The sequence below is a fragment of the Lates calcarifer genome, linkage group LG23 (assembly GCF_001640805.2).
Source record: "Lates calcarifer isolate ASB-BC8 linkage group LG23, TLL_Latcal_v3, whole genome shotgun sequence".
Taxonomy (NCBI): Eukaryota; Metazoa; Chordata; class Actinopteri; family Centropomidae; genus Lates; species Lates calcarifer.
In genome coordinates, this window is record NC_066855.1 from 11,858,010 (window position 1) to 11,882,860 (window position 24,851).

A 24,851-nucleotide genomic window follows, 5' to 3' on the forward strand; every position below is an offset into this window, starting at 1 on the left:
TCAGCGCGGAGCCCAGAAACAAAACGGGCCGTCAGTTAAGAGAAGAGATCAAAGGGAGAGCCCCGTAGCCCGGGGTTACGCAAGTATGTCTGTTTAATTCTGCCAGAGATTCGTCCCGCAGTAAATGGTGGTGAGAGGAGAACAAAAGGACTCACTGGGAGTCAGCAGTGGTGGAGGGAGGAGGAAAGAAGGGTGATGATGGGGGAGGGAGGTGAGCCCCCCCCCCTTCCTTTCTTTGACCCCAGTCAAAAACCTGAGTCACACCACAGGCCTGATAATAGGACCAAACAGATTAGTCAAACAGGAAGACTCAGATGCATTCTGGCCATGATTGTGAGTGGGTGTACATGTGTGTACAAGCACAAATTTGGAAAAAGAAACTCAGTGTTATTTCCCTACTTCTTTCTTTCAACAGTGAGCAAATGAAACAAATTTCTTTGGTCAAAACTTCCTATCCCTGAAATGTCAACTTGTATAAATAACGATAAATAAACATAAAGTAAATTAAGAGAGGAAATCATCAAAACTATGTCTCAACAGTAATGTTCAGAGTCACATGTGGTTATAAACATCACATATAAACTGGTGGAAGAAGTACAAATATCCTCTATCTATGCTAGTGTAATCAGTAAACTGAAAGCCATGGTGCCACTGCAGCTGCCGCTGGTTGTATATCATTTCAAAGGCCCCATCTCCACCCCAGCATCTACCTGTAAGCTCTGTGTCTGTGTTCTCCTCAGGGGCAAGCTATTGACATCACTCCCCACTCCCTGCTGTGCAGAGTTTCCTTGTAGGTAAATGACGAGGTCAGAGCCTTGACGCCAAACATCAGCACTGTGCATAATCTGTGTTTACGTTACAACACATCCTATGGCTGACTGACCTTAAGTGAAAGTGGCAATCCAACATTTTTACACTGTAAAATTTTACACTGGATTTACACTGAACATTTACACAAAAAAATCAACTGTAAAAATAAAGTGCTTCAATTAAGTAGCAAAGTTAAAGTGTTCTTACTTATAGGTTTCTTTCAGAGATATATTGGTTTGCTAACCTGTAAGCAGTATTCTAAAATGGTATTGTAGCTGTTCCAGGTGAGTCTGACTAATGCATTGTCTTTCTGGTAGTGTAAACTGCATCAATGCATCATGCTGTTGCTCCCAGGGGAAACTTTGTACTGTGTGTCCAGTCTTGGGGATTTTCCATGCTTTCAGACCAACTCGGGACAACACTTTTTGTGTAGTTTGAAAAGATTTTCTTACCATTTTCTTTTGCTTTGAATATTGTAAAAAGCTGCAAGTCCACAGTTTATTAGAAATCCAGAAGAAATGACATATCTACATGTGAACTGTCAGTAACACTAACCATTTTAAATAGATATCTGAGTGTGCAAGGTAACAACTACAGACATCAGATTAATGTAATGGAAGCCCCCCCCCCCTTTATGTATATACCATATCACATGTAATACATAGAGCAAATTGTGTGTATGTATGTTTAATACCTGGTAAATCAGACAATTGATTGACAAAAGGTCTAATCAAAATGCTCTGTCTCACCTGTTTGATACACTGCAGACGGTCATTGGTCTGCTGTATGTGTCTGTCCATCGACGGAATAGAGTTCATGTTGATTGTCCCTCTTTGGCCTCTACCTGCCAGCCATTAAACTGGAGCGTTCTGCAACAGAAACACAGACACGTGTTAAAGCTCGCCTCTTCACAGGGAAGCTGCCAATCCCATCACTGACAGGATATTGCAGTTTAGTGTGTCTGTACTTGTGTGTGTGTGTGTGTTGTGCTGTGAGCTGAGCAGGGAGATATTGATTTGGCAGGTGACAAGCACCTCAGAGAGCCCAAAGGATGACATTTCTCTCAGCTCCTCTGACACCCTTAACAAGCCCTGGCGGTTGCCCCGAACGCTTGCCACACACCTTCCGAGAGGACACAGTGGACAACTTGGAGAAGATGTCTGACCATGTTTAAAGCACCTCGGGGCGAAAATGAACAGAGATGGACACACACACACACACATACACACATTGTACGGTGCCTCACAGTCTGTCAGCATTACCTTGGAAAACTGCATGAAACCCTTCCATCCCGGCCTGTGAGAACATTAACTTGGCATGTGGTTCTCTGTTTACATTACTTAGCCATTACATAATCTTTGGTTAACAATTATCTGTACCCTGGGCCCAGACATGCTCTACATTTCATCCCCCCACCCCCCACCCCCTCCTCCCACTGCTTTCCAGCTACATAAGAGTTCCTCTAACAAAACCCCTTACAGAGCACTATTGATTTTGGGGCAGCAGATTATGGAAACACCCCCCCTCCCCTCCCTTTTTTTTTCCAGAGGAATAATTTTTCATGGAAGGCAAACAATGGGACCGTGGTCCGACATGCTACACAACATTATCACAAGTTAAAAAGTATTACAAGCTACATTAAAGGTTATCAATTTTGCCCACGGGGGTCTGATTTAATGTTGCATTCAACGTCAAATAAACATCAGACTCGAGGTGTCGGCTATAACTCATAGTGACCTGCAGCTTCAAGTGGAGGGGTAAGTGAATTAATAAGCACATATATGGGTGGTGGTTTGAAGCGTACCCCCCTCCATCATCACCCATTTTCTCCCCGCCACCACTCTTCCACTCTATCTCATCCTGTCTCAATCTTTCCTTCTTGCTACTGCAGGGGCATCTCTTCCTGTGGCGCATCATCTCTCTCTCTCTCTCTCTCTCTCTCTCAAACACTCGTCACCCCCCCCCATCACTCAGACCCCTCCCACTCCCCAACGCCATCTTTCTCCATTACCATCACACATACTGAGAAATTTCGCCGCACAAAGTACCGGTGAGATGAAGGAGCGAGAGGAAACGAGAGAGAGGGAGTGAGAGAGAGGAGGCAGCATGCTGCACCACACTGATAATACTCACTTAGGGGTCTCTAGCTGGATTTAACGGCAGGGCCAGTAATCTACTCCACTAGACAGCTAAAGAGCTTTTATGCTACCTATTGGCGCTGCTCATGCCTGTACTTGAGAGGAGAGAAGGCCACACTAGTGCATTCCTCTCCATAAATTAGAAAGCTCATAAAAAAAAAGAGAGACATCTGGAGGAGTTTTTCCACTCCGACTCTCTTTGCAGATGAAAAGCACTTGTTTGTTGATGTTTTTAAAGGAACACTTTGAACTAGAGGGTAGGTGTAGTCTTGTGAGTTGATCACTTTGTGATTTGGCAGAATTTTCAAGAGAAAAGGTTAATAAAAAAAGAAAAATAATAACCAAAAATGTCTTAAATAAATAATCTAAAAACATATCACACCGCCAGTGTAAGCATAGAAGTAAAAACTGTTGTTTCTCAGTATTCTCAGTGAAGTCACACAGTAGGAAAAGCCAGACATTCATGCAATGACTTTTTATACATCCCTCTGCTAACACCAGCCTCAGTCCCCCTCTCCATGCCAGCTGACACTGAGCTGATCCTTGGCGGGGGCGTCGTGCCATCGTGACCATCGTGCTTCTCAGCCACCAGCAGGTGTCTCCCTGGCCCTTCAAAGGCCTGGCTAGTGGCACAAAGGAGGCGGAGCGGTGTTGCTTTAAGCCTTTACAAGCTCTACAAATCCTCAGCTGCTGCTTCCTAACAGGGCCCACTCAGCCCGGCACTGCCTGTCTGACCTTGTGGTTATTGATGAGCGAGTCGACCTGCTCTCTCCGTCTCTCTTCCCTCGTGCCCTTCCCTTCGCTTGTTCTCTTTCTCTCTCCCTCTTTTCTTCCCTGATGTCATTTCTCTTACCTCCAACAGTGAGTTAAAATGAGGGGGAGAGAAAAAGGGGCTGTGATGCCATTTGCCTCCCCTGCTTTTTTTCTGTTAAACACACATTGTGACAACATTTCTGACCTCCGCACACGGGCTACATAATTATTTATTTTCCTACCACGATAATTACTAAATTGCTAAAAACTATGAGATGACACAGTTGGGGAGTAATTCAATTTTCAGATATTCACTTGTTCTAATTAAACACTAGTCCTTTGTTATATCTTTAATGACTAACAAGGGCCAAATTAAAGATTAAACCTGCAATGCTGTGGAGATATGACAACAGATGCAATTATGAGCCTGCCCCTATTTACTTGCTCTTTTTTATCTCACAGATGTTATCATTTATTATTTTCTCTGCGCCATTACCTTATGTGAACTTATTTGCCTTGATCCAGCTAGTTTACCCCAGAAATCCTGCAGCACGCTTTTGTGTGCGAGGAGGGGAAATCGGTGCAGATCGTGCATTACTCGAGCTTAATTTACTGCAAATTGCACGGCAGGCGTTACACAACAAGTTGAGAGCCGTGGATTCCTGCACAACAAAAGACACATGGGGGAGCGGAGGTGGGAGGGGAGGAGGGAGACCCGCTTTCCTCCCCTATTCAAGGGGGAGCTAAAATATATGTATTGAGTGGGAGCTGTAATAAAACGAAACGGGTGAGGAGATGCAGGCTGGGAACAAATATGAAAGGCAGTGGAGTATGGCGGCAAGGCGATGGAGCACCACCGGAGGATTGGATGAAATTATCTCTTTATAATCAGGGGGCTTCTGCATGGCTGCCTCCTCCATTGCCCAGTGACAGATGAGGCCTACCTCTTCAAATGGGCTTTTCAAAGTGCTATCAGCCCACCTCTAGGGTAAAACAATGTTTTTCTTCCCCCAAGTACCACCACTTTAAAAGCTTTGTTTCCACACGGCACCCCGCAGAGGACAGGACCGTCCGTCAGGCAGGGTCCATGTTTGTCTCGTTACGTGATCATGTTACATAAGTGTACCTTGAAAAGGGCTGCAGATTTAATTTGATGACAAAACGGTGCCATGGCAGGAACTGGAAGATGGTGATGCTAAATAATGTTGAATGAAGACACTAAAGCAGAACATTATCTCTAGTAAGTAAGAGGGATTGCTTTTCTTTTTTAACTGTCACAATTGCACAGTTTGGAATATAAACATTATTTCAGACACCCAAAACTCAGCCCTGCATCTTCAAAGAGAGCTTCTAGCATGTTAATGTAACGTAGACGAGTTGTGCGCCTCTGCTCTGCAGGATAAAAACAGTCTGAGGGGGAGAAGAGTAGACAATGATTAGCTTTATCCCACCATCACAGCAGAACAAATGGATCATGAACCCTCGCCGCTTTACACAGTCTCTCAGCTGAGCTGTCAAGGCGCAGGGAAGTGGTAAACAGATTTAATTTATTCATATAAATGGCTTGTGAACCAAAGCAGTCAGGATACTCTGGGGCTGGGCACAGTGTTGTTTAAAGATATTTTCAGTTTATTACAACTTGGCTCTTATTTTAGTAGTTAGTAGTAGTTTTATTTTAGTAGTTTTTCTCTAGGTTATGACGACATTGTGCTCACCAGAGTAACTGCTGAGATCTGGGAACGTTATGACGACGCAACAGCACGGTCCGACAGGGTAAGACAATCAGTAAACAAGTCTACAGCTTATCCAGAATACCTTACTTAGAGGTCAAATCAGAAGTGGACTCACCCAAAATGTGAGTAACAATCCATGATTTCACAAGGAAATGATCCACATTCACAAATAGGGTGAGTTCAATTTACCATTCACCTTTATTTTCTCTTCCAAATAAGTTTGGCTAAACTGGATTTGTATGGAAAACCTGTATGGCATCTGACCTCTCTTTTGTCTTGCCATGTTGGATTTCTTTTTAGTGGTATCACTGCACCCCTGGATCTCAGCGGTTAAATTAGTGAATACAGTATTATTATGAAGAAGATGCCAAACAGAAATCCCCCCCCAAGGTCAAATGTTTTAAAGTATAAAAATATTCTCAGTCAACAGTTTTATAGTGTTTTCTACTTAACTGAGAAGTCCATTCCCACTGATGTGCACTGGAAATTTTAAGAATCCGCATCACACTTGGAATCACAGAAACCTTGATGAGTGTTAAAATCTGATTTCAGGTGAGCACAGAGAAATTTCCCCCCTTCACAAGCTAAATGTTGGAACAACCTTCAAGTGTCAAACTTGGTGAAGGTCAAACATCCAAGTGGACAGGGATTTTAAATAAATCAAGACACATATGTAGCATTTGATTTAAGACATTTCCTGCCTCAAGAAGGACTCAGTCGAAGTACCCGTGGACATACAGAGGAGGGTGGTGGCAGGAACTGACAGCAAGCCACGCTGGCCACCATCCCGACCACACACATACAGACACACACACATTGACACACAGATCTTCTCACCTTCCCTTGAGTGCTGGACCAGCATCATGATACCATAACAACACCCTCAGTCACTCCTAATGTGCTTTACAACAACACTACAGGCAGGGTGTTACACCTCCACAGAGCTGTGTGAAACATCCCTCTCAACCAACACATGCACGCACACACACACAATCGCGCACACCTCACTAATCGAAAGCTTAAAGTACTGCTGACACTCTTAAAACGGAACAAGGTGGCCTGAGCGGAGGAATCAGCATCACTCTCGCACCTTGTGAGGACACATCAAGACGCGCCGCTCAAGGTGATCGTGTCCCTGCGTGTCGCCTATTGTAGGTGAATTAGGCAATAAAAGACTAATCTACGCCATCATTGACTAGGGCTCGGCTGTTCGCAGCACTTGCTTAGGGGCGATAAAGATGAGGGAGGAGGAGGAGGAGGGAGGCAGGGAAGAGGAGGGAGAGGGGGGGAAGCATCTCTTTACCCTCATGATTTTAATGAGCTTTGATTCCAAGATATGTCTTGTTTTCTTCCGACTGTCGGCCGAGGCCGGCGTGAAAGCTCCCCTTTAATTATCGCAGCATTGTGGAGACGGCGTTTTCTTGCACCGAGGGAGGGGTGTTTAGTTCGGAGAGGGCAGCTCTGGGGCTCCAGGTGTCTGCCTGGTTCTCTGCCTGGTAAGTGGCCAGACAGGCAGCGAGGACAAAGCCGTGTTTGTTCGACAGAGGAAAAAGCCGAGAGGATGGAAATGTGTACGAATCGGCACCACTTCCATTGTTGCTTTACAGAATGTGCCATAATCCCCGGCAGGCTCCATCCTAGAGCTGGCACGGAGGATAATATGAGCTGCCTCCTGCCTGTCCCACCTCCCTGCTCTACCTCCCCTCCCCTCAGCCCTTCTCCATCACCTCCTCCCCCTCCCCCTCCCCCTCCTCCTCCCTTCCCCCATTTCTCTGCTGCACACACATATGGACACACAGCCACTCAAGTACGCACACACACACACACACCTCCCCACATGGCTCCTTAACAGGCTTGGGAATGGATTTCTTTTATTTAATGTGGTTTGGTCTGCAGCTCCAGCGGCAACCGTGAGCGAGGGCGGGCTTGCAGTTGTGACACTCACTCACTCACACACACACACACAGACGCACACAGACACACACACACTCAATCCAAGGAGCCCTGCTGCGTTGGTCGCTGTTCACTGATCTCTCCCTCTTCCCCTCTGTCTTTCTCCATCTCCCATTCTCCCTCTAACTCACTCCACTCGCTCTCTCTCTCTCACGCAGACCCACATTCACTCCCTCCCTCCTTTCCCTCTCTCCCTCCTTTCCCTTTCTGCCCTCTCACTTTTTTTTTTCATGACAGCTCACATAAGCAAGCCTCCTGGATTCCTACGGGAGCCCCACGTTCAGTACACAGAGATTGTTCAGCCATCAGGCACATCTGCAGCGTGATTAGAAAAGCAAAGGGAGCATGGTGGTGGAGGGGCTGGAAGGTGGGGTGGTTGCCCAAGCCCCCCCCACTACCACTACCACCGCCGCTGCTGCTGCTGCTGCTGCTGCTACAACCCCCCCCAACAACAGCAGAGGAAGGAGAAAACAGAGGGTTGGGGATCATAGAGGGGCCTAAGCAATATCTCCTCTCTAACCAAGTGTAACATTTCACCAAGTCTCAGAGGCCGATTGCCGACTGTGATACAAAAAAAAGGAAAGAAAAAGGACAAAGGCAGATAGGGGCCAGTCTCTATTCACCCAAGCCCCCACCCACCCTCCTGGGGCAAGCGAAGGGAGAGGAGATGGTCCTAGCCACATGCAATCATGAGGAGCATCATAGTGGTTTCGCCTTCTCCTGCTTGCCCTCTACCGCCTCCTCCAAACAGCTACTCTTTTAAATTTACACTAATAGCAGGGGAGGAGGGTGTGTGTGTGTGTGTGTGTGTGTGTATGTGTGCATGCCAGGGGAGTGGGGGGTGGGGGTCAATTCCCCCAGGGTGCTGGAGGCAGCACAGATGAGCCACATGACTGCATGTCGCCTCCAAAAGAGACTCCCACCAACTGCAGAGCAGCGTGGAGCTAACAGCTAGCCGGCTAGCCTCACGCTTTCTGTGCCTGCCTGTGGTGCTCTATCAGCCTCACCGCTCGCTGCCAAGCCCCCCTCGCCCCCCTTCCTCCTCCTTCGCAATCCTCCAGGAATTTTGGAGGCATGTGATGATGATGATGAAACCAGCGAGCCAAAGTGTAAACCTGAAGCTATTGTTGCGATATGGAGTGAATTCGCACTCAATATCTCACAAAGAGAGCCGTCACAGCTACCCTCAGCCCCCTGAAACACTTTGTCTTAAAAATTGCCTTTGATTGTGAGCACAGAGGAAAAGTCAAAGAGGCATTTTATTTCCATTTCGGTGAGCGATATTGTTGCTGTGTAGGTGCCGACAGTGTTTCAGACAACTTGTGAGTGAGTGCCTTTCTCTTTTTTTCCCCTCCTCTCTTCCCTTTTCTGTGCTTTCTTTTTTTTTTCTTTCCAGCCTCCTGGTTTATTATGCATTCAGCTCATGTGTCCCTCCTGTGAGTGGCTGTTCATTTTCCACATACCACGCTTAATCCGACCAGCTAAAACTTTGAAATAGCGGGAGCCGCAGACGCAGCCGCTACCCAGGAGGAGCCATTATGAGGTCTGGGAGAGAGAGACTGATAGCGCTGGGGGGAGGAGTGACAGGCGAGCTGCAAGATACATGGGAAGGAATTCAAAGAAGGCTGAGAGCAGAACATGAGGGTGTACATGTTTGTGTGTTTGCTACCTTGCAAGTGTGTATGGTGCGTGGGCAGTGGTGATAAGTTAGAGGTAGTTGTGTGTGTTTGACAGGGTTACTGGTGTGGGCAGGGGGGATGGAGGTCCTCCCTCTCTCCATTGTGTCAGTGACCTTTGGCCTTTTGTGATTTTGAGTGAAGGGGAGGAGAGAGTGAGAGCGAGAGACTTTAAATAGTTCATGAGCTCAACCTGCCCGGACTCTGATGAACAGCAGCAACATGAGCTTTCTCTGTTTCAATGAAGAAGGCTGTGAAGACATATCATCAAACTGCAAGACCTCATGATGACCCCACTTCAACATCTCCAATTTAAAAATTCATAAGCAGAGTTTCTGTCACTTGGTTGCAACTCATGATGTCATTATTTATTAATCTATCTGTTTGTGTTTTCATCTATCCATTTTTTTTATCAGTGTAATGTTAAAAAAAAAAAAAAGTGAAAAGAGCCAAATACAGTCTCTTAACGTCCAAAACAGTTGAAAAGAAGAAAATCCTCATATTTGAGAAAGGTGGAACAGGTTGATGTTTAGCTTTTTTGTCATTCTGTCTGTCATCTGTCATTCTTTATGATTGAATCTGTTCTTATTTGTCTGTTTTAATATCACATTTGTTTTCTTAATGGTACACTGACTGCTGTTATTTAGTCAGTTTTTTGTTGTCCCTGTGACCTCATTTATATTGTTGTTAGCTGATTACTCTTCATATTTTAAATATTCTATTATAAAGTTACAGTTCTACAGAATATGCTCTATGCACTGCAGTTGAATATTGCAGAATATTTCTCTTTGTGAAGTGCTTTCTTGCTTCAATTGAAAATATTAAAGCAAAACTATGTAATTTCTGAAATAGCAACAGTCTCTCTCTTACAAATGAAAAGGTGAATTTACAGGTAATAAAATACAGTTTTGCCTTCACTCAGCTATTTTGCTGCTACAGGTGTACTTCGTCTGGTATGACCAGTGGCTTATGGTGGCTAATATTAGCTAATGCTTTGCTCGATTTAACTGTATAATGGACATTACAGAGTCAGTTGGCTGACTTGATGACTACTGCTACGCAGTGTTTTAGCATTGACATTTATCATGTAGTTGTCTCTCGTGGCCAATGTTCAGCAAAGCTATATTTAAGGTTATATTTGAATGACTGATTATAAGATTAGTTGACTTTTGTTTTATTAAGCTCTACAGTTTTTGGACCTAACAGTTGTTTCTTATGTTTTGTGTCCAGACTTTAAAGGACCTACATCATCTGAAAATCAACCTACACTCCACAGACATGCATTAGAATCATTTAACTGGCATGTCTCATAAAGATATATTTTTTCATATCAGCAGATTCTTTGATAACCTTACTGGGCAGACCGATCCTGTGCTAACAGCTTGCTAGTATCTGCAGCCATCGGTCCCTCCAGGGAGAAGCCTCTCATTCCACAAATGTGCTCAATTAAAAAGAGCAGAGTGCTTAGAGAGGGGCAGCGAGGGGCCATTCCCTTCGCCTGTTTGATCTGGATTTCCTAATTGGTCAATGACAACACATTACTAGACAGGCGGACGCTTGATCCGCAGAGAGGAAGCTTTTGACTGCGGCGGTTCTGCCTTTTCCCCTCCCCCCGTGCACCACCGCCATCCTACAAACCCCTCCGTGACCAGGCAGTGTGTGTCTGTGTCCAAGTGTGTCTGTATGTAAAGGAGGGGTGGGGGTCCACTGTGTAGGAGGGGGGCTGATTTAGAGGTTAGGCGGCACAGGCCACCGTAAATCTGTGTCACAAATCTTCCTTATGGGGCTGGGGGGGGTACTCACACAGGCATGTGATGAATCCCATGCAACAGACAGACCTCCACCTTCCCTCATTGGTCGACACCGCGCCACTTGCACTCTAATTTGCCAGAGATTGTGGGCTGCCATGTTTTGATTGCCTTTGTGTAAATGAATTGGGAAGCCTCTCATCTCATGTGTGGCTGTGTAGAATGCCAATATGTCTGGGGAGGAAGATGAGATTCTCCCAAGGAGTAGACTTATCAGGGTCCTCAATCAAACGTCCAAAACATTTATTCAATATTTTCCTTCTTAGCGGAGGCATTGTGTATCATTTCATTGCATGTATATTAGTTCACTGATTCTAACATGTGGCCCTCTTTGTGAAATCATTAGAGCTTAAAAATAAAATTAAAAAATAAATAAATAAATAAAAGCAAGCCAAAGAGCATGGACATAGCCTCAGTGGTGCGGTTTGTAGTTTGTGGAACAGTATGTTTCATTTTATATAATCTTACAGGGTGCTAAAAATAGCATCAAATGAATATTGAATGCTAGGACAGGGGAGGCTGTTTGCAGGCGTTATGTAATTCAACTTATGCTGTCAAATGACGCAAGAACAGCCCTTTCCTTTCATACATGCACACATAAACATCACATACAGTACATATATAATAATCTCCTTCATACATGTTGAATAAAAAAAAAAACAGCTTGCACAAATATCTCATAATGCGAAAGGCTGCTTATTTTTGCCATGTGTTGTCAAAGGGTGCTTTAAGCTCACTTCAGTGTCCAAACTCTAGGAAATACAGCAGGAGCAAGCTAAAGAGGTTTCTTTAGACATGTCGTCATATCAAATAATTAGTTTCACATTACAGGTTTTTATTATTTTTTATTAGCATTATTTTCATACTTTCCTTTGTTTTCAGTTGAATTAACCAATTGTTTATTCAGTCAGTAAATCAGCTGATTAATCATTTCAGCACCTGTTCACGTTGCCGTTGAAGAGAGGACTTTCTATCTATTATATCACGCTGAGTATAATATTCGAATCTTGTATGTTCACATGGGTGTAATTAAGCTACAACCCATCTCTAGCTTTTGGCAAACAACACAGCTCCACATCATCCATCAGGGAAGTTGAGGTAGCTTGACAGGTAAACATAAACAATGGTGCCTGCAGTAGCATTTCTAGAAGTGTACACCCACACACACACACACACACACAAACAGCTGAAGACAAACATACGTACACAGACAGACAGAGAGAGAGAAGGTGTGAGAGGCAGTTAGACACTGAGGGAGAGAAAGAGAGACGCACTGAATCAGAAAGGAGGAGGAAATGTGTGCTGCAAGAAGCGGGAAAAGGCGGAAAAATTCTGTATCCTCCTGTTTCAGCCCCCGAAAACTGCTGAACCATCAGCAATTACAGGCTGGCTGGGTCATGAATCTCTCTCTGCAGTGGTCTGCTCGCTCTCTGCTCAGTGATACTGCAGAGGTGCGCGGCCTCAGTTACCTGGACGACAACAAACTCTATCTCACACATAAACGCTCACACACACACACACACACACACACACACACAAAAATACTACATGACGCCAGAGCTGCTGCGTGTCCCCCGACTATTATTGAGGTTCTGTGCAAATCAAATCATTGACACTTTGCATCTCCTTTTCCATGACTGCAAAGTTTACACTGTCGGGAGTGAGCTGATATGCAAAGCAGTTGTTTTTGCAGATGGGCAGGTGAGCGTGATCCATGAGCAGCAGACAAAACAGACAGTCACGGTGATACAGTACAGGCAGCCATGGGACAAAGGTTGGGGGTTACACACATGCACATACATTAGAACACTAGTAGAAAGTGCTGAACATATAATTAGCTAATCCAGTAGAAAGCACAGATAGGCAGTCACTTAATTAAAATGATTAATTAAGGGCAATAAAAAAAACTTCTTCTTTCAAAACTGCTGTCTATAATTACAAGTGACTCCCTCTTCTCTGTGGCAGAGGGCTTCAATATGTGCGTGCGTAAGTACGTTTGCATGTGAATGTGTTTGTGTGTGTGCGCGCACATGATTGGTGCATCCCAATGAGAGGGAGGGAGAGAAGTCAGTTTCTGTGGCTCATTCAGCGTTAGGATCCTCGGCTAATGAGATTAGTCAATAATGGATTGAAAGCAAGCAGGCTCCCCCTCCCCGACACAATGGCCAGAGAGGCTGCCCTGTCAGCGACACATCCTCTGCCAGTCGATACGCACGCAAACACACACCAACGCTTTCACACTTAGAAACACGTCCAAATAACAGGGGCCACCTTTTTAACATACAAATTGTGTTATAATATTGAGCGGCGCCTGTTTGAGACGGTGCTAGGTGCCTTCCAGGTTGCAGACAATTCCCTGGGATTTATATTCAAATTGGGTGTATATCTAGTCTTGATCTACAGAAAAATGGATATTGTAGACGTCATGCCGAGCCCTCGAAAGCCCTAGATCTCTTTCATCACATCAGCAAACGAGTGTCTGAGCCCAGGAAGGACAAACAAGTCTTGAGAGTTGAAAACTCTTCTCTTCTCAGATAAACAAAGACATGAAACGGACTTTAAGGCCAGCTACAGCACAAACAGAGCTCTTTTCAAACGAGTGAACAACCTGTTCGCGAGGGTAAAATAAACCTTGCACAAACAAGACACAGCAAGCCGCTGCAAATATGCAAGACTTGGATGCATTTACAAAAGTGAGACTATAAAGCACCAGCAAACCTCAGAAAATACTACTACTTGTTACTAAATTATTATCATTGTTATCAAACCTTAAGTATTAACTTATGATACCTATGACTCTATAGGTGCCTATATCAGATCCTATTCAACCCACTAACATCCAGATTGGCCAGCATGATACTGAGGTGTGTTGGTGTTCCTGTCAGGCAGCCTCCCTGGCTGGGGGTTAACACCACGCTACCATAGGTCAACCCCCTGGTAATTTGTTTTACTGCTGCCCCATCACCGCCCAAACACAGGGCGTCGTATCAGGTAAACCAATTATTATCTGACATGAATCGGGGAGCAGAGAGGTCCCACACGACCACTTCCTCTATTATTAGCAATGTGTCTCTTTCTCTCTGCAAAAAGGCACCTTGTCCCTGATTCCCAGCATGTCTTAGCTGCTGCTTATCACCTGCCAAGTGACTCATTTACCTGCAATGTGCAATTCTGTGTGGGATTTAAAGGTAATTTAACCTACATTCAGACAGGAAAATGAATTAAGCGCTGCCGTGTCTCACTCGCTCTCATTTTGCCACCCTTTTTCTGTCTCAAAAGCATAAACAGCAGCCAGAACAGAGAGCTTTCTCCTGCTTAGTATTCAGCTGTAATCCTCCTGGGTGGACACCATGCTGTGTAGACAATCTGCATTTTGATTGGTGTACACTGGAAGTTTCCGCATGGCTCCTTAAAAGCTGATGCATTGGAAAACAACACAGAATAGCCATTTAGAAATGTATTTCTACCAACGTTTAGTAGACTGAGCTGTGGAATAGCAAATAACTCGGTGAGATTTATCTTGTTTCATTAACCAGAGCCGGCGCTGACACAAGGGTATGATGTGAAACTGATCATTTGTTGCGCTGTGACTGTGTTGGCCAACATGGAAATGCCAGCGATATATAACCCTCTCAGAGAGCCATTTGTACAATCTCACCATTAGGAGCCACTTTGTTCCTGTAGCCCCTCTGGCCTCAAACCAGGCTTCAGCCTCCGATGGCTGTAACCATGGCAACTGCCTTCATTCAACACTTGCAAATAATGAAGACAATGTGTTTTCCATTTAGATGAGCTTTTTTTAGTGCAAGAAGATATGGAGAGTCCATCCTGACTGTTTCATTAAGGGGGCTTAATAACATGATTCCTTCTGCTGGATGCACTGTACGAGCTGAATCACAGATTAAATTGGTCTGGTGGGACGCGAGTCAATACCAATGTTTCACGATTCAATATTATGTTCAACAACTAAACTTGGAAAAGTTTTTTTTCTCCCAGGCCTCAACGGACTAGAGTGTTGTAGGGAGAAACATCAAAAATTGGAGAACTGCCTCAGGCGCAGAATTTAGCATCTAGATCACACAAAGCAAAACAAAACGTACAAGGAAGGCAGGCAAATGAAAAGTAGAAGCCCTTTAACACCCTGTTGATTTTACTTGACTTTTAGCTGCTTTGGCTGCTTACAGTTTCACACAAGCTGAGTCTTATTTGCATGTTATCATTCCTGTCAGTAATGATAACACGGTGCTAAAATCTACATTAGCTGCTGCACATAGCATAGCTGTGCAGTAAGGGACTATTGCTCACATTCCTGGTGTGTTCACTTTTGCATCCAAATACAGTGATTTACGTCACCTTTTTTGCAACCTGTTTCATCATCTGACCACAACTTGTTTTTACCCTGTCAAACTTTACTGTAACCATGTTGCTGTTTTCCCAGATCTCAGCTGTTATGCTGTATGTGATGATAATGTTATAATGAATGAATAATAATGAATATAATGAATGAATAATGAATATACTGAAAATGAGTCCCAAGTTGTGATAAACATGAATTATTCTTTTGTAGTCATTAGGGTGCAAACAGTGAACCAAGCTAAAACATTCTAATAAGGAATAAGGTGCATGTTTGTAAATCTGTGCATATGTGTGAGTATGTGTAAACACACACACACACACAGCGGAAAGAATGGAAAGAACTCGAGGGGCAGGAGTCTCCTTTCCACTGTTTATAGAGAAAACTCCCTGCAAGCAGCGCCAGCTTTCCAGGCCAAAATTAATTCAAGAGTTTTACAAATCACTAGACAGGAAACATGGTGTTGTTCTCCACTTCCACTTCTTCTCTTTTGCAGCCCAGTAAACACTCTTTTGATTTGTTGTGTTGTTCGCTCACAAGGAAAACACACAAAGCAGATAGTTACTCTAATTCCTTGATGACAAGAGTTTATCTTGCAGAGTGGAGTGCATTTAACAGAGTGCAGCTTGTTGCCTCGTGTGGTGTCTGTGTTAACACAAAACCCTGTAAAGACTATTGACTGGAGGAGCTGCTGTCAATAGAATTCCTATGATTTCTATTCTTGCTGTTGTTGAGCTTTGTGAACCTACCATCTGGGGACTCTGTTCTCCTGCTTCCCTGACAACACAACAGTAACCTTTATAACAAAAAAAAAGAAGAAAAAAAATATATATAAAAACAAGGGCACCACAATACCACTTCAGAGAAGGTTTGTTGCCACAACAAACAATGCGGTGAGCTCTGGCGCTCGTGTGCACGGGGGCCACAGTGCACCGTGATTGATATACAAGAGATAAAACACTGTTTGACTCCTGAATCCGGCTCCAATCACACGCTCTCTGTGACGCACTCACCGCACGCTATCTCTGCCACACACGGCCCGCGCTGCTGATAAGCAAGGCTGAACCAGTCATATCTACCACTTCTGGAAGAGTTTCTTCTTGAATAAATAAACTACCTCTAAAAAAAAAATAAATTTTCTTTTAAATCTACATTTACAGGGCTGGAGCGCTTTGGGATTTCAGTAGCATAAGTGGCAGAAGTGACAACATCGAAGAGACTGACAGTAAATCAGACAAAATAAAAGTTGTTGCGTCCTTTATAGCCCTGAAGTGATCAGTCAATCAGTAAGTCACTGATAGATAACTAGTTATTAATAGCTTCTCAAATGCAAGCTTTTTCTACTTTTTTCTGTTTTATATCACTGTAATGTGAAAAACTGTGGGTGCTGAACAGCTGGTCAGAACAAGTAATCTGAAGACATTTCCTTAGGCTCTTTAAGCTTGTAAAGTGTATTTGTCACTATTTAATCTAAATATGGATCAGTTAATCCAAATAGATCAATCTATGATGAAAATAATCCTTGGCTGCAACCCCAGTCACTCCTGAAATGCATAAAGAAATGCAGAAAATCCACTTCAGCCTGTAGCTGCCCATTACCTGCTGATTGTAAAGCAGCACAAGGAGTTTTTTTATGGAAAGCTTGTATGATTGGTGCACTTCAGCTCAATACACTACATGTATTTTTAATGAGACAAGCCTTCATGATAGAGGGAGATTGCTGGCATGACTGATGATGCATTACATCTCAACTGGGTATTTGAGAAATCTTTTTATGCGAGTCCTATTATCTTTTGAAGTGATCACAAATAATGATATTGAATTAGCTTTTAGCCATTTGTGGTCTGAAGGCATAAAAGAAATCCCTTCAGTCCTCATGATAGACACTGGATTGTTGGACACATTTAAGTACAGTTTATATTTCAGCTACCTGTGGAGATGTAAGTCAGACGTTTGTCACCTTGTAGTGGCACTGAACGCATCTTTACATGGTCATATCCAATACAGAGGCTTGGCTAATGCCTCTTATTGGCTCTCAATGTCACAGCTTCGCACACATACACACAGATCTACACACTAAAAGCACAAACACTGTTAAAGCACTTTAGAGAGTGTGACACAGGAGGACACTATGTAGCTAAAGGTTAAAGAAAACACAACAAAAATGAAGACTGTAGGAGAATTTTGATTAATGTTAGACCTCACACACTCAGAGGTACACACACACACACACACACACACACACACCATCTCCAAACCACCACTAGAGAGGGACGGAGGCTGCAGCGAGCCTCTAAGAGACCACCAGGTGTGACCTATTCATTATTTACCAACAGAGGCAGGCTAGCAGCATCTGCACGCTGTGCACAGCCCTTCCTTTGTAGGAGAGATGTGTCGGGATCAGATGAGAGAGGGCACCTTTGTGGATAGACATCTTTGTTCACACCCTGCCTGTCTGTCGCCCTTTACTGCTCCTCACCCACACGAACAGACAAAATGCATCTATGATTTTTTTCCAATCCGGAAAAGATGATTCCACTTGTCCAGGACAGTGTTGGACAATCAAATGTTACAGTAGTGTGACTCATAGAGTAGTGCAAGATATTACAGTAAGCTGGGTATCAGCATACACAACATTTATGTCTTGATAGCCACTGTGTCAGAAATTTGACCTGCTGTGACTTAACAAAGAGATGCAGCAGATTACACGTTGAACACCAAACCAATATTGGTTTGTGGTCTTTTTCAACCCACATGACATGCAAAGCTCTTTGGAGGGAAGGGCCACACAAGGATTTCTGGGACCAGCTATGTCAACAACTATAGCAACATGACACATCATAGAAGTTGTCAAACCAAGTGAAAGAAAGACAAAAATCACACTGTCAATGTCATTCCAACATTTTGGAAGGTGAGCTTGTTTGCTACTGGTTTGAAGAGAGAATCATTGCGCATCTAGGTATGTTCGCCTTGTGCGGGGACACAGCTAGTGTCCATCAAAAGAGCAGGAATACGACTTCTTGTAACTTGTAAGTAGTTGAACTTACATGTTATTTCTTCTTATCCGATCCAGAAGGTGCATCTGGGAACTCCCTGGTTTTCCTGTTTTCAATATTCTCCCTCTTTTAGCTCAGTTTTGGTCTCCTCCAATTACCGAGAAAAATATCTGGCTTATCAGCAGCTAAATGTTCTGCTTTGTACACCAGCTGGTCACTAACTGTTGTCTGGTTTCTGTTTGGTGTTATGTGGGTATCTTTTTCACTGACTGCTTGGATGAGAATAATGAGATGGTACCAAAACAGTGCAGTCCTGCAGAATTATGGTGATAATTCTGTGCGAGTTTGTCATTATGAGTGATACCTCTCTCACAGTACATGTATTTTTTTTTCTTATTAAGATAAAAATATTCATTTGTGCACCTGTAAAAAAACAGGAGAAAACAACATCTTCTGGCCCAGGGGTGAAGGGAAGATCGAGTTATATAGTTTGGACCATTTTGCATGATCATGTAAATGAACTTATAAGACGCCCACAGGTGTATGGATGACATCTCGCACAACTTCAGAGGAGAGTGAGAACTTGGCAAAGGTCGCTGCCTGTGAGGATTGAGCAAATTACAACAGACGACTGAGGATATGAAATGTTGACAGATGGGAAATAAGCCTGATGTCAATAAGAAAGCCAAACAGTGAGGATCACTTCATACAAGCGATTACTCATGTAAACTGACTGGACCACCACACTTAAGATAAAAGCCCTTAAGTGGAGTTATTTTAAGTGCTTAGAAGAAGCAAACAGGCCACCTTCCTATGAATGATCTACTCTGCCTTGTGTGTACTCTATTCTATTCTATTTTCTTTTATCTTCTGTGTAACCACAACACTAGTGGAGATAAATAGCCCTTCCCTGGACAGCTTGGCACAGGTTCACACACATCAAGGGTCATTAAGGCAGCTGACAAAAGCTTTTTTTTTTTAATGAATTTGTGTACAAGAGTTCAGCCTCTTCTGGTTGAGACAGTGTGTGTGGGTGTGTGTGTGTGTGTGTGATGAGTTGCAGTGTGAAGGAGCCTGGTTTCATTTCTTCTTGTAACACCCTAATGACTTTATTGTTTCATTCTTATCCAGCCTCCAGAAGCTATTACCATATAAACACCTGTGTTATCAAAGCACCGCAAACAATTTCCTGGATAATTTAACAAAGATGCGAATGTTGATTCGTTATGAGGTGTTGTGACTTATGAGTGTGTGTGTGTGTATTCTGAGATATCTATTTTCACAGAGTGTTTTTGGCTGTATGTGTATATTTTGAGATATCTATTTTCTGTGTGGTGTTTGTCTCTGAGTGCATTTTGAGATATCCATTTCGTGGAGTGTGTGTGTGTGTGTGCAGAGCTTAAACTTGCTGGAACCTGGCTACTGCTGGCCACTTTTCAGCTCCAATTGTAGAGGAAAATATGTCTGAGTTACCTTAAATGGAGGCTGTTTTGGTGAAGAGGGGACAGACCGAATGTTCTGCATTACCATCGTGCTTCGTGCATATCTGTATCAAAACCCCGGGTGAGGCAAACAAAAAGGGAACACTTGCATAACGTAGGAGCCTGATGTTACCCTGCAGAATTGGACCTCTCTTTCTGTCTTTGACTCTCCCTCTGTTTCCCTCCCTCCCTCCCTCTCAGTCACAGGGGCTGGATTGTTCTGCTGAGGCTTGGCAGAGGCCGCGGATGGGAAAAGTGCAGGGGAGGCAGCTAACACTTCCTGCCTCCCTGAATCAGAGAGTTAACCTTCACCGAGGGCACAATGGCTTCTCGTTAGTGAAACCACCCCACATGCAGGCAGCCTGTCACCAGCCATGTTCCTGTTCGCTGACCCCTTTTTGTGTTTCTCTGTCCTCTCTCGGACTTCACGTCCAACCAGGGCTGAACCACAGATGTACACAATGGAGGTTAATATGTTGTACAGTCTGTCTGCAGATTCAAATTTTTCCATAGTTAAGGACATGTAAGCAGCCAGTAGACTGTCAATATACAAAATGACATGTCCTTTTTTTCATGAAATGGACAAATACACTGAATATTTTGGGTACAAGTAAACAAATTTGGAGTCTTTAAGTGAGTTAACTTAATCTCAGATGCTTAGAAAGAAATGTAAGATAGACTTTAGGTTACAATTACACATGCTAATATTAGTAATTTCAGTTCAAAGTAACTTGCATTAGTAATATATGGATTTTGCTACAGGCAGGACCTGAAAATCTGATTGTTAAAGTTGTGTTTTTCACTATATCCTGACATTTTATAGATCACACGATTCATCAGTTCACTGAGAAATTATCTGCAGATTAATCAATAATGGAAATAATTGTTAGTTGCAGCCCCAAAACCTCCTCCTCCTCTTCCTCCTCCTCCTCCTCAGCAGCCAGACAGAACCTTAAACAAGCTTGGACACACACGGACTCCACTGTACGTTCAGCATGATGGCAAAGTGACACACATAAAACCCCACAGTACCACCACTGCAAATAAATAAATAAATAAAAATCCAGCATGACATCACCTACCCACCACTATAAAGAAGGCGGATTCATGCTTGTGAGTGCGATGGAGATAAGCAGTTTACAAGAGATGACAGGAAACAAAGCTGAATTTGCCAAAATGAGTCACTAAAGTCAATGGAGAAGATGGAATACAGTGGAAGTAAATGGTTTCTCCCTTGTTTTCCTCTCATTTTCTCTGGCAAAAAAAAAACAAGCATAAAGAGAGCTAGCCTAGGAGAAAATAAAGCATTGATTTTGCACACTGCCCTCTCTACGGCAGAGGACTCCGATCAATAGGCTCAAGTAATACTCTGCACAAGTTTAATGCTTGAGCTGTACAGAGGCAGACAAGTGCTTTGTCTGGAAATTATTCAGTTTTTTTATTGCACCACCACCGCAGTTTGAAAGAAAAACAAAGGCAACAAGATCAGTTTAAAGAAACAGCGCCGCAGATGAGGCTGAAGAAAAGCTGTGGGGATGCTGGAGGGATCGGTAGCGGGAGATCACACTGTGGTCAAGGGTTTATCTTAATCAATAGAGGAAGTTACACGTGTTAGCCACTTTGTAAGATCACCAGAAAGGGGAAGCGAGAGAGAGAAAGAGAGAAGCAAGGAGGTCAGGCTGTCAGGAGAGAGGGTTATATTGTCAACCAGCAGCCGACCAGAGAGATGACCTCCAGCTGAGGTTGTGACCTTTGACTCAGAGCACTACCAAGGCTGGAGAAACAGACACAGTCACTCTCTGTGAACCAAAACTGAGTCACGATACGCATCAGATTCTTTGAAGTAGTCACTGAAAACTATACTCTGAGGTGCTATGCAGGTGATCCAATGCCTTCTGACACTGTGAGAGCAGACAGGGGAAATCTGTGAATGACTCTGCTAATGAGGCAACGACTGAGCACATGGAGAATCTAAGAAAACTGAAAAAAAAAAGCAACTGTCCCTCCTCTTTACCCCTGCAAAAAATGTTCATTTCCTGGCTGCTCACTTTTTCCTTTTAAGGTGCCTCAAAAATCAAGAGAGAAAAACTCCTGCACCACCTGTGAAAAGTTAAAAAGCGTTGACCCAAAGATTTGAACACTCATTAAGCGTTTCAAAGTGGAGAATTTCTCTGAGATCCCCTCTCTCAGATGTTTCCCTCTGTGTCGACCAAATGGTATATCAAGTTCAGGAAATTAGCCAGTTCCTGTTGGGGGAAGAGAGCGAGAGAGCTGAGAGAGGCCAGCATCAATGCAGCTCAGTTTTTACTACGACGCTTCTCAGGCCCCTATTACATCCTGAAGCCAGAGTCACACAGACTCTGTGCTCGTCTATGCTCATAGGTTAGCCCAGGAAACCACGTTGCTGTGTTTTCATTAAGATTCCTGGTAAGACCAGCTGCCTGCTTGAATGCAGCGTGGTGAATTGCATCTCAGACAAGTGAATACAGACTGAACAGTGGCTAGGCATCTAAGCACCTTACAAACACATTGAGATTTCTTCAGGTTAGTTCTGTGCAAATAATATGGCCATTAGGTCATTTAATATCCTCTGGGTAAATTGCTGTGGACCCCTGAGATACGACTGCTGTCCACACATCAGGAACCAATCAAAGGTCCCTCCTGGTTACTGCAAAGACTGTCAGGCTTGAAGCAGCAACATGTCCCCAGGGAAATAGAGAAAGGCCAAATAATCAAAGACACTCTGCCACTTCCTGCCCTTTATCGTTTCACAACATCTCAGCAAGCCCGGTCCTGGACGGTGATGAGGTTAAGATGGCTTTCCTCGTTTTATCCGAATTAAACACGAGCGAGGTTTTGCCACGGACAATAGCACAAGTTGACCCCCCGAGTGGTCGGATGAGTGACAGCACCACCGCCGTCACCACCACCACCAGACTGGGTTTGGCATGTCACACAACTGTGACCCCCGACGCAGTCACAACCCAGACACACACACGCTGTGGTTGTAGCATAGCTTGAAACCCTAACCCTGCTGTTTCCACTGCACTCTTCAAACAGACAACTGGCCCTGCAGCATGTGGTGCAAAAAGCTTTCTCATGCATGAATAAGCAAGCACACACACAGACACAAAAAACAAGTTAATGTGAGAAAATGTAAGTTGTTTACAGAATTTTCCACGGAAAATCCTCTCAAAGTCAGGACACTGTGGGTGGAAAACTAGCCAACCGGGCTTCAGACTGGATCTGAATCTGCACAGTGTCTACTCAAACTCTGTTGACTGGCAGGCGTCGAGGCAGAGCCTCGCATGCTGCAACTGAAATTAGGTTAGAAGAAGTCATTTGTCTTTTGTGGAGGGAAAGCAAGGAGAAAAAAAACGGAGGCTAAAGAGGCCAGATTGAGCAGGAAGGCTGTAAAGGGGAAGGAGTTCATGCAGACTAACATCTGTGATATTTCTTCACTTCATACTTGTTCTCCCATCCCCCTTGCCTTGGGTGTGCCAAATGCTAAGGTGGGGCTTACAAAAACAGCAAAGAGCGAGGGTATTTTTTGGTTAGCACAAGTGTTGTGCATGCTGTTTCCACTGATGGCCATGTGGCCCCCCTCAAGTTCAAACTTTTCTTGGAATATAAATCAAACAGCATTAATGATATTGTTGTTATCAAAGTCTATCAGAAACTGTGGATCAGACCAAGAGGTCTTAAAATGTTAAAAGCTGAACAGTTGTGACAGCTTGGCTAAAGCATGTTTTCCTGTTGGTTTGTTTCCAAATCAACAGGAAAGGACATGGAAATGAATAAGTTGGTCTACCTGACTGCTCAACTACTTTACAAAGTACACCTTGTCTTTGTTTCATGGACAGCAAATTCTGAAAATTAGACTTGGATCTTGGCACAGAAAGCAAACTACGTGCATCATTAAATTGCTTTTCTAACAGTATAATGCATTATAGAGCATGTAAGTACTCTTAATCATTCCAGAGATTATTCTACAATTCTAGTGTCTTAGTTTTACCCACCTGTAAGAGGTAGGCAAGCATCTCAAGAGAGACCAGAAAAACATGCAATTTTCTAAATCACTAAGAACATAACTGCCATCAAAAGGCGAGAGGCAGAGGGCTATTGGTGATAATTGCTTATGGATAACCTGTAATTTTGCTGCCATGCTGTTGTTGAGTTGTTTGTAAAATGGCTCATTAAGGGAGCTAAGATGCTAACTAGCGTAGTGTGCTAACATGTCATCCCTCTCTGGCAGGGGGAAAGCCTCACTTCACCGTTTTGGTTCATTATCTCAGCTTCCTCACAGGTACAGTGCAACCACAAGCTGCCTCAGCGTGCTCGAACAGGTACTTACAGCGCATTGGGCTTGCCCCACTTCACCTCGGATACATTACACACAAACACGCACACAGACAGGTATACACAAACACAAAGCATCTCTGCGCTCTTATCAAATCACTTGCTAACAGATGTTTTCTTACAGTGGGGGTGCCTGCAGTTTTTGTCGATTTCAGTACACGCTGAAATGAAACATGACGCTAATTTCTCAATTGAAATAAATATACATTTTTCACATCAGCAAACGTGCAACATTTTTGAATCTTCCAATACAATATTTACTACAAACATCTGAGACATTTCAGCACATGCTAATATACTGATTTATTTGGCTGTAACCAAACGTTTGGTCTATAAAGTGTAACAAATTTGTGAGTCAAATGGTCAAACACTAAAATATTTAATTTTAGCAAATTCTCTCATTTAAGAAGCTGACACCAACAAACGATGACTTAAATGATTATTTATTACCTAGTTGCTTAATGGACTACTAATTAGGGCTTACAGACTAATGTTTGTTTCTGGATGTAGCCCCCACAGCTCCCCCTTCTCCAAGACCAGACTGGGAAAGCACTGGTCTGCTGAAAACCACTTTTCCGTTGCTGCCACCTTGTTCTCGGGTCTGGAAACATTGTTTGTCTGCTGGCTCAGATGGTGCCTCCTGTCTCCAAGATGAGACCACCCCTCTTTTCCCTCCCTGTCAGCTGTAGTGCCCCTACCCCCTCCATACTTGGGCCCACCCCATGGGAGGGGTGGGTGGGGGGCTGAATTTAATAAAGGCTCCCTCAGCCACATGCTAAAAAGGTATGCA

General features: G+C 43.8%; 1 protein-coding gene across 1 annotated transcript in view; it reads right to left on the bottom strand.

Moving 5' to 3' along the window:
* Positions 1-24,851, bottom strand: part of LOC108899030 (zinc finger MIZ domain-containing protein 1) — a 109,611-nt gene that overhangs the window by 39,155 nt on the left and 45,605 nt on the right. The window contains exon 3 of the mRNA XM_018699251.2: positions 1,560-1,679. Within this exon, the coding sequence (XP_018554767.2) occupies positions 1,560-1,628 (69 nt within the window). The 5' untranslated portion in view covers positions 1,629-1,679. The remainder of the gene's footprint in view (positions 1-1,559; positions 1,680-24,851) is intronic.